The 11252-nt window shown below is 45.0% G+C and overlaps 1 protein-coding gene across 1 annotated transcript; it reads right to left on the bottom strand.

Moving 5' to 3' along the window:
- Positions 1–8601: 8601 nt before the first annotated feature.
- Positions 8602–10443, bottom strand: LOC136375899 (C2 calcium-dependent domain-containing protein 4A-like). Its single transcript, XM_066341661.1, has 2 exons — positions 10051–10443; positions 8602–9850 (listed from the first exon to the last, which is right to left on the bottom strand). Exon 2 carries the CDS (start codon positions 9808–9810, stop codon positions 8722–8724), a length of 1089 nt encoding a protein of 362 aa, XP_066197758.1. The 5' UTR covers positions 9811–9850; positions 10051–10443; the 3' UTR covers positions 8602–8721.
- Positions 10444–11252: the final 809 nt, after the last annotated feature.

The raw sequence follows: 11252 nt of genomic DNA, 5'->3' as shown, positions 1-11252 counted from the left end.
TAATTTTAAGTGCCAAATCCCCACAAATGCAGGTTGCCATGTTTGCCTGCCTCTTACCCTTGCCCTGTCTGTTTCCTGCACTACAGTAGTTCCTTGACAGCTCAGTTACCCCCAAGCTGCCTCCACATAAGTTTCCAGGTGATTATGGACAGATTTTCATCTCCTTTGATCTTTAAAATAATCTTGTAATGTCAGTTTCAGCTGAGGTTTATCCAGATTAAATGCCTTGCTCAAGGACAATTCTTTTAGGTTCTAAGACACATCTCTGTAAAATCAAGTACAGTGTTTTAATTTTTTTTATTTTATTATTAATTTTTTTTTTGGTGGACCATCATCTTTAATCCTAGCTTGCACCAGCAGGCAAGGAAAAACACACACTGGGCTCCAAAACCCACTCACATTCAGTGCTCACAAAGCTACTGACTTATCCGAGTTTCCTAGAATCAAAGGTTTCTAGCTCACCAGACTTATTCACCTCTGTTCCCCATCTCCTTCCTTCTCCCTGCACAAACTCTGCACAAACTGGCCTCTCACTCAGCACTCCACCATCTTGGCTGCTTCTCCTGGCCTCCTCCACGTGGCCTTTCTCTGCTCTCCTCTCTGCTCTCTCTTCTAATGATAATCTCAGGAACTGAGGGCTGTTTTAATTTTTTTTAAGCTATAAACTCAACATTGAAAAATATCATGAATAAAGAAGATGCATGAACCAGCCCCACCATCCCAACACAGCAATGATATTCATGTTATATATTACCAGGCTCTGTCCATCTCTACAGAAGATTTACTGTCTTCATAGAGCAGCTGAGAATGCTGCTCACCACAGTGCCGGGAGGGCTCTGAAATACCCACTGAGGGACTCTAGAGAAACCATGGAATAAATCCAGAACGACTCTAACTTGATCCCAGGCAAAGAAAAATATAATCAACTGAGAAAACTGAGTTCCTCAAGTGCTCCATTAGACACAAATGAGTCTTGAGTTCTAACTTAAGAAAAAAATTTTTTACTTTATTTTTACAAACAAAATTGTATATATTTAAAGTGTACAATGTGATGTTTTAAAAAACGTATATTTGTGCCTGACCAGGCGGTGGCGCAGTGGCGCAGTGGATAGAGCATCGGGCTGGGACGCGAAGGACCCAGGTTCGAGACCCTGAGGTCGCCAGCTTGTGCAGGCTCATCTGGTTTGAGCAAAGCTCACCAGCTTGGACCCAAGGCCCCTTGCTCGAGCAAGGGGTTACTCGGTCTGCTGTAGCTCCATGGTCAAGGCACATATGAGAAAGCAATCAATGAACAACTAAGGTGTTGCAATGAAAAACTGATAATTGATGCTTCTCATCTCTCTCCATTCCTGTCTGTCTATCCCTCTCTCTGACTCTCTCTCTCTCTGTCTCTGTTAAAAAACAAAAACAAAACATATATTTGTGAAATTAGTACCATAATCAAATTAATGAACAAATCTATTACTTCCCGTAGTTACTATTTTTTGTGTGTGTGGTGAGAATACGTGATATCTATTTCCTTAGCAAATTTCAAGTATGTATTATTATTAACTACAGTCACCACACTGCACATTAGGTTTCCAGAACTTACTCTTCTTATAACTGAAGATTTATACCTTTAATCAATATCTCTAGAAATCATTAGTTTTAAATCTACACTACATCCAAATTCTCTAGTGTGAACTGTTAAAATTATGGAGATCATATAATCTGGTCATATGTTTATTAATTTATTTAGTAAACCAAAACCAAGTTAATATATAAACTTTAATCTTGTTTCTTTCTTTTTCCTCATATCATTAAACACATCAAATCTTTTTTTTTCTTTTGCTTTAACAGACTTTAATTTCAAACTTAAAGGAATTTTGGAAACAAGGACCTCCTATAATAAATTTTACATAGACTATATAGACTGGTAAAATTTGTGACTGTCCACTGTCAGTCTAGAGTCTGGCACCCAGAATGTCCTCTTAAGTTAGTATGGAAAGTTAGGGGAAGAATGAGGAAAGGAAGGTTAGTGATGATAGAACTATAATCTGCTTTGAGAATCCTTCCACTTCTCTCCAAGTACCTGAAGCTCATAAGAGATTTATTAATTAAAAAGAGGAAAATAGCCTGACCAGGAGGTGGCACAGTGGATAGAGCGTCAGACTGGGACCAGAGGACCCAGGTTTGAGACCCTGAGGTTGCTGGCTTGAGCGTGGGATCATAGGCATGACCCCATGGTTGCTGGCTTGAGCCCAAAGGTCACTGGCTTGAAGCTCAAGGTCACTGGCTTGAGCAAGGGATCACTTGCTCTGCTGTAGCCCCCTGGTCAAGGCACATATGAGAAAGCAGTCAATGAACAACTAAGGTGCCGCAACAAAGAATTGATGTTTCTCATCTCTCTCCTTTCCTGTCTGTCTGCCCCTATCTGTCCCTCTCTCTGTCTCTGTCACACACAAAAAAAGAGGAAAATAATAAGTTTACAGTGGAGAAAACCTGATAAACACCACTACTTTAATCAAGTATTCAAAGTTAACATCACTAGTATTAATAATAAGACAAATTGATACATGTGCCTCTGATATGATGCATCGAGAAGACACATGACTTCTGTAATATTTCTGCCAGAAATGTATAACCTGAATCTAACTATAAGGCAGTATCGAAACTAAATGTGCTATTTAAAAAACTGACATGAACTTATAAAAAAGATCATGGAAGCCCGATGTTAAAAAAGATTAAATAGATATGCCAATTAAATGCAATTTGTGATCTAGGATTTTCTTTTCCTAAAAAAAGAATCCAAAACAGTATTTACCAATTAAAAAAATTCGAATAGAATCTGTAGGCTATCTAATAGTATTGAATCAGTATTAACTCCCCAATTTTGATAAAGGAATTATGAAAGAAAATAACTTTAGGCAATATACACTGAAGTATTTAGGAGTAAAAGGAACATGTGTTCCTTTTATTACTAAATAAAGGGACTTTATAATAATTTGAACAAATATGGTAAAATATTAACATTTATAGAATCTGGGTGAAGTGTTTTTGGAAATTCTTTGCACTGTTTTGGCAACTGTTCTGTAAACCTCACTTTATTTAAAAGTAAAAAAGTTGATCCTGGTGAAAAGGTAAGTGCAGAGCAGATTGAATAAAGGAGGAAGTTGTGTTGGCTCCAGTCCAGGTGAAAAAGGAGGAGGAAGAGACAAAGATCTGATGTTGCATGAATAGTTTGGACAAAGAAAGTACCATCTCCTGACAGACAGACAGGGACGGGAGATACTGGTTCTTTTCTAAATCAAGAACTCTTACCAATCTAGAAAAAAACATCCCTTTTTTTTTGCCAGACAAAGATCTGATGTTGCATGAACAGTTCGGACAAAGAAAGTACCATCTCCTGACAGACAGGGACGGGAGATACTGGTTCTTTTCTAAATCAAGAACTCTTACCAATCTAGAAAAAAACATCCCATTTTTTTTGCCAAATAAAATAAAATCTAGATCTTCCCTGTCAGAATAAATATTAGTGTCTGGTCACATGAGGGTATGTTATCAAGGTCTTGATGTCCACAAATGATGAAAAACTTTCTGTAGTAATGGTTGGATTTTAAAAGCACACATCAGCTGAGCTGTTGTTCCTCTCTCTCTGGAACATGGCAGATGGAGTCTGAAGCGTACAACCAGTGGAATGGAAGGATGTAATTCTTTGTGTTTGTGCCATTTAGTTCAGTCACCCAAGCATGTTCCCAGCAGAGTGCCCTTTGTACAGACTTAAGAACCACAGATGTACGTAAAAGCCATTCAGCAAAATTATACTCATCTGCACGATCTAACGAGGGGATGTTCAGTTTGTATTTGAAAACAAAAGGGTGCCTACCCTCATTACTATGAATCTTGCTGGGACTAAATGCAATTATCTTATTTAACTCTTGTGTTCTTCATACGCAGTGTTTTAGAAAAGACAAAACGGAGGTTCAAAGAAGTTAAGCATCTGCCGCAAGATTACACCTGGTAGCAGAGTCTAGATTTGAAGTGAGGTCCTTCTGACCTCAGATTTCCTGTTCTTTCTAATACTCCACCTCATTTCCCCTTTCTTAGGTCCTGACAGGGAGAAGCACTTGCCTCAACAGACACTAACCTTGCCCTCCGCTACTGAGATAGGCCCATAAATGCAAGACTAACACTGTTCCCCTTGCAGGGAATGGTTCGTGATTGGGAATGCAATCCAATTTGAGCCAATAAAATATCGTAGTAACCCCCCCCCCCATTATGTGCAGAGAGATATGTTCCAAGACAGCCTGTGGGAGCCTGAAACTGCAGGTAGTACCGAACCCTCTATATACCATATATTTTTTTCTTATATATACATAACATTTTTACTTAAAGGAATTACTCTAAGGCTTCTCCTTGCTATACTGAATTGCCAGCATCATTATTCAGGGACTTTGGAGCCATTATTATGTAAAATAAGGGTTACTTGAACACAAGCACTTGATACTGTGACCTTGGATGTGGTAAGCAAGACAAGCTACTGTCTACCGGGCAGGTAGCATATGCATCGTGCAGATGCTGGACAAAGGGATGATTCATGTCCTGGGCAGGATGGAACAGGACAGTGGGAAATTTCATCACACTTGTTACTCAGAACGGCATGCAATTTTAAACTTATCAATTTTTTATTCCTGGAATTATTATTTTATTTTTTTATTTATTATTATTATTATTTTTTTTGTATTTTTCTGAGGTTGGAAACGGGGAGGCAGTCAGACAAACTCCCGCATGCGCTGGACTGGGATCCACCTGGCCTGCCCACGAGGGGGCGATGCTCTGCCCATCTGGGGCGTTGCTCTGCCGCAACCAGAGCCATTCTAGCGCCTGAGGCAGAGGCCACAGAGCCATCCTCAGCGCCTGGGCAAACTTTGCTCCAATGGAGCCCTGGCTGAGGGAGGGGAAGAGAGAGACAGAGAGGAAGGAGAGAGGGAGGGGTGGAGAAGCAGATGGGCGCTTCTCCTGTGTGCCCTGGCCGGGAATCGAACCCGGGACTCCCGCACGCCAGGTCGAAGCTCTACCACGGAGCCAACCGGCCAGGGCTGGAATTATCCTTTTAATACTTTCAGACCATGATTGACCACGGGTAACTACAACCACTAAAAGCAAACCATAGAAAGTGAAACCATAGATAAAGAGTGACAACTGTATGTAGAGAAATTTTCTGGGACCTTCTGGGTAAGTTCTTCCCTAGTCTCATGGGAGTGCTTGCACAAACAAGGTCTTCTCTCCAACCTGTATTCTAACGAGAAATCATGGGTAGTCACAGCTATTGCTGGCCAACATCAAAGGACCACAGGAGGGACCTGCCTTAGGAAGCAGTGATGCTGTGGATGACAGAGTAGAGATGTGGAACAAGGTATGGATCAGAAACATGGGTTCTTGATCATTGGATCAGGAACATGGGTTCTTGATCATTGCTTCTACCCATGTGTGTTCTGGACACTCTCACTTTTCCAAAGACCTCTGCTCCTACAAAGCAGTAATTGCTGGGTTTCTTTCTCTTCACTGTCAGTATCTGGCTCTAAACTGGATATTCAAAATGTTTGTTGGATTCTTTTATTTTAAACCAAAACAAGTGTTCTTGACTCAGTATTCTCTTCCTGCTACATCCCTTTTCTCTCCCCGCCTTTTCAAAACTTTCTGTTTGTACTTTCTCACATTCACATTTTCACCCATTCTAGTCTGGCTCCTATTGTCACTGCTCTCAGAGAACTGCTCTTGACAATTTCACTGGTGACCTTCATCTTGCCCATGCCAATGAGCTTTTCTCTGTTCTGATTTTTCTTGACTTCCCTGCAGGATTTAAATGGGTTGAACATCCTCTCCTTCTTGGAATACTTCACACTCCCCTGGCCTTTTCCCTGTGGCTTCTCCTTCCCCTACACTGACTTTTCCTCTTTTGTTAAATATCTAAATGTTGGTTTGTCTCAAGGCTTGGTCCTAGGTCCTCTTCTCTATTTGTTTCATCTCTTCTTGTACTCATTCAACACTCAATCAATAGTAATTGAATGTCTACTATATTACCAGACTCTGTTCTAGGCACTTGAAATAAAATTCCTGCTTTATAAAGCACATATTTTAGTGGAAGAGAAAATAAACAAACAACCCCCACCAAAATAAGTGTATAATATAATGACAGGTAGTGATAGCATTATAAAGAAGAATAGAGCAGTGATAGTGACAATTACAGTTTTTTGATAGCTAGGGGAGGAAACTCTAAACAGGTGACATTTATATCTGAGAAAAGTGGAATGTGTGAGAAAGACATTAAGGATGTTTCCAGGTCTTTGGTTTGCATGAAAGAAAAAATGATGGTACCATTTACAGAAAGAAGGAAAATAAAAGGAGGAGAAGATTTGGAAGGGGAAATTCAAGAATTCTGATTTGAATGTATTAACGGTCACCTGGACACATTAAGTGGTTGTTTGAATAGATTAAGTTTCTCTTGTGGTTGATTCCTTCCTCAGGTCTTAGGAAGACTTGACTGATCTCTGAGAGCATTCCCCCCTGCCACATTCTCTGCCCAGAGAGTCTCTATCACCCTCCTTAGTTTGTTGTCTTCATGACAGTCACCACAATCTATAATAACAAACTTGGCTATTGTTTGGCTATCCCCACTAAAACAATGTCCTGGGAAAACAGGAACCCAGGGGCCTCGTCTGTCATGTTCATAGCTGCATTTCTTGGGCTTAGTACTGTGCTTGTCATAGAGTAAGGGCTCAACAAATAACTGTTAATTAAGAGAACAAAGGGTAGACCAGTCCTCTGGAGAAGTCAGGACAAATAGTTCTTGTCTGAGCTCAATCAGTCACTAGTTATATGGCTTCAGACAAGTCACTTCTGCAGGATTTTCTCAACTGCAGACACTATTTGACTAGATGATTTCTAAAAAGCTAATTTGTCCACTTTGAAATTATATTTAAAATCCAGGATTTTAATTTATTTGTTCTGACCAAATTTGAACCTACAATCTCATTCTAGTAGTAATAATGTTGAATGACTTTCTGATACAGAACAAGTGTAAATTATGTTTAGGGGCACATTACCACAGGCATCCTATAGAATCCTATATTCCCACTCCTGGCCCCACTATATCCTCAGAGTGGATCATTCTGCTAGGATCCACTATGGGAACAGAAAGAAACAGTTGGAAATAAAGGAGAAGAAGAGAAGGGACTCATTTTCTGGAATATTACTGAGTACCTATCACCAGTACAGTTCAAGCCTTATAAGGTCTACTGACATATTTCATATGTATTTAGGGTTATTTGAATATTCAGGCATATTTTCACAAAACCCTGTAAAGTAGGTATTAATACCCCCATTTCACTGATCAGGAAGATTAACTGATTTCCCCTAGTTCATGCAAGTGGCAGAAAAAAAAATTAGAGTCAATATCTCCCCACGCACACACATACACCCATTGGGCTTTCCACACCATACATAGATGCCTATAGTCAAGGGCAAACCATCTAGGATATAACCAATTCCTCTAGATTCAGGTCTATTTGTTGAATCAACAAATGAAAAAAATTGGATTAAAAAATACTCTTGGAACCCAGTGTTCAATGAACAGACAGTTTACATTTCAGCTCATCTGGGAAAAGCTGTAGCAAAGCCATTAATTACTATGTAAATTAGATGTATAGGTAGGTGGAAATAATGCCACAAAAATATCAACTTGTAAAGATTTCTGTTCTAAAATGACATAGCAAGATTTCCCGGGGCTCCTGGAGAAGGAAGAGGAGGTTGTCAGGAATATATTCCCTATATGATCACCCATCGGAAGATCCCTCACTTCGTTTTCCTTTGCCTCAGCAAATTTTGAAGGTTTCCCTTTCAAAAGAATCCTGTTATTTCTTTTTTGACAGAGACAGAGAGAGAGTCAGAGAGAGGGATAGATAGGGACAGACAGACAGGAAGGGAGAGAGATGAGAAACATCAATTTTTCATTATGGCACTTTAGTTGTTCATTGATTGCTTTCTCATATGTGCCTTGACCGTGGTGCTACAGCAGACCGAGTAACCCCTTGCTCGAGCCAGCAAACTTGGGTCCAAGCTGGTGAGCTTTGCTCAAACCAGATGAGCCTGTGCTCAAGCTGGTGAGCTCGGGGTCTCGAACCTAAGTCCTCCACATCCCAGTCCCACGCTCTATCCATTGTGCCACTGCCTGCTCAGGTGAATCCTGTTATTTCTTAATGGGAAAAGAAATTATTTTCAAATAAGGTATCTTTATAATAGGTCTCTTGCTCTGGTGCGTGTGTGTGTGTGTGTGTGTGCACGAATGAAGACATGAACCTATCTATGCCACAACTGATATGTAAAACTACAAGTGAGTCTTACCAGTTGGCATGATTCTGAAGGAATAACTTTTTAGGCCCATATATATAAATCGGGGACAAAAAACAACGCAGATGCGGTGTAGTTCCTTTCTCTCTCTTCCAGCCTGGAAAAAGGGTTTGGATGTTGTGAATACAGAAAGGAGTCATTATTTTTTCCTTCTCTACCAATAAACAACGACAAAAGCAGACATCTAAGAAATAAAATGTCAACAAAGCAAGATTATAAATAGAAAAATGAATAAATAACATTTATTTTGTACAAGTGGTTGTCAAGGTAAGAGAGTCCCCCGCGGGCAGAAAGCGACCGTGGGCAGGGCCTTGGCCTGGGCGCTGGGCGCGCTCAGAGCAGCAGCAGGGAGCCCAGCAGCAGTTCGCCCTGGCCCAGCAGGCGGCCCCGCTCCAGGCCGCGGCCCCTGTTCTCGGCCTTGACGCGCACGGCCAGGCGGCGCACCTCGTCCTCCGACAGCCCTTCGAAGCAGAAGTCCTGGTCGAAGAGAGCCTTGCGAGGGCCCCGCCGGACCACGGTGCTGCGCTGCTGGCGCGTCTTGCCGGGCGGCTGCAGGACGAGGCTGACGCGGCAGCCGACGGCGCGGGGCTCGGCAGCCCCTCCGGCCGGGCCCTCGGGACGGAGCAGCCGGATGCGGAGGCGCCCGCTGGCTGGACTGTACTCGGCGGCCAGGCGCAGGGCGCCGCCGGCGCGACCCAGACTCACGGTGCCCTCGGCCTCCAGGCGCTCAGGCCGCGGGCCGGGGGGCAGCGGAGGGGACGCGGAGAGGGTCCGAGCCGGGGACCCCAAGCCACCGCCGCGCTCCTTGTCCTCGTCCCCGCTAGACACAGAGCGGGCGCGGGTGAGGCCCCGACTCCTCCGGGCCCGCAGCGCGCGGTTCAGTAGCATTTCGGGGGCACGCAGGAGGCGGTGGCCGCGGGGCCGCGGGGCGAGCGTGTTCCGGAGAGGGCAGGGGCCGCCGGGGACCGCGGGAGCGAGGGCTCCGCCATGGGACCCGAGGGTGGCGTCTTTTCCTCCGCTGCCACCGTAGGTGTGAGCCCGCGGGCGGAGCGCGATGGCTGCGGGGTCCCCGAGGAAGAGCGACTCCTTGCGGCGGGTGTGCGGACTCTCGAGCAGCGCGCAGAAGCCGTAGGCGGTGCGCGCGCGGGGCAGGTGCGGCAGCGAGAGCGCCGCCTGCGAGCGGGGGTCCCAGTCCGTGCGCCCCGCGCCGTCGTCGGCACCTCTGGGCCACAGGTCTGGCTCGGCGGCGCACCGCCGGGGCACAGCGGCGGCCGCGGGCGGGGAATCGGACGTGCAGGGCGCGGGCAGCCGCGGCGGGATGCAGAACTCGGGGATCCGGCCCGGGGTGAGCACGTTGCAGAAGGCCGGCTCCGGAGCTTCGCTGCCCGAGGCCGAGGCGCGGAGTTTGCCGAGGAGTCCCATCCTCCGAGTCTGTGGCTGGGCGTGGCGGGAAGAAGCACACCTGCGAGAGAGAGAGAGGAGCCGCTGAGTTTGAACACTTGGGACCCCTGGAGACATGGAGACTTCGTCCCGGGGCCCTCTGAAGGTACCAACGCGCCTACCACCCCGGCCAGTCCAGTTCGAGCCGAGCTCTCGCACACCCGCAGACCCGCCCGCCTTCCATTCATTGGTACTAAATAAACGACAAAAGAGAAATCAGACCTTTTCCTCTGCCTCGGTCACTCTGGGTCAAGAGCTTCAAGTTCAGCTCCAGCTGCCTCCAGTTCTCGACTGGGGCTGCAGCTTCAGCACTGTGGCCAGGACAGTGGCGCTCCTCACTTATACGGGTAGCCTGAGTCCCGCCCCTTGGCTGGGAGCCCAACTCCTGGAGGCCCTGGACAGCCCGCCTTCCCGGTTACCCTTTCCCGGAGACGCTGGGCGGCCCTGCAGAAGGTGATCTGGTGTGAGCGAGGCTGTTAGCGGAACAGGCACCCTCTGCTCAGCGCTGGAACCTGCATCCTCTCTGCGTGCCCGGAGCCCCCTTACACAGTCCTGTGAAAGGTTGTAGGCGAAGATACGATGCCTCTTCAGCCTGCGAAGGGACGAGTGGCAGCTGAAAATTATGGCGACCTCTTGGAGAAGGTGAAGCAGGATGAGGAAACAGGAAATTCCTTTTTGCTGGGAGCTAACTCCTGTTTCCCTGAACGTGACTTACACACCCTAGGGACTTTATTTTACTGCCCCAAGCACCTGCCATGTGTAGACCAATATGATTTACATGGTATTCGTGTATTAGCTTTTACCGGTCTCCCTCTGCTGGACGATGACTTCCTTAATATACTGCTCACAAAAATTAAGGGATATGTCAAAATGAATATGAAGCTATAAAATATTAGCTATGGAATATTAGTATAGGGCCTGACTCAGACAATGCCGTGAATACAGGTGAAGTGGGTGGATTAATGTATGCAAAATTTTCTGAATGACTACATGCTTTGCCTGTCATGCTGATTGTCACAAAAGATGGGGCTCTGGCTCATGCTCTATAAATAACACTTGATATTTCCAAAGTTAGCCCTTTTCTCTCTGCCCCAATATAGAGGTATTCCGTTAGAAAGCACATTACAGGAAATCTAGGTTGCCTCTTTTCACCCCCAACCTTTATTTTTCCAAGATGACAAAACTGGAAATCCAGAGGGACTTGAGGAAATTCCATCAAGGCTAAATTAAGCTAGTTAATGGCAGAACCTGGAAGTTGCAGTTTCCTGTTTATTTGACTTTGTGTGTAATGCTTCCTGTAATCTAAAATGCCCTTTCTCTGCTTTCTCTTTCTGTAGGAACTCCTGTTTATTTTCCCATAATGCAGCCAGACGTCATTCCTTCCGGACCCTTTACCCAGCTCCCCCACCACAGCTCATCGGCCC

Source organism: Saccopteryx leptura, chromosome 6 (assembly GCF_036850995.1).
Source record: "Saccopteryx leptura isolate mSacLep1 chromosome 6, mSacLep1_pri_phased_curated, whole genome shotgun sequence".
Taxonomy (NCBI): domain Eukaryota; kingdom Metazoa; phylum Chordata; class Mammalia; order Chiroptera; family Emballonuridae; genus Saccopteryx; species Saccopteryx leptura.
Note: the sequence above shows the minus strand (reverse complement) of the source record. Positions and strands in the feature narration are given on the sequence as shown.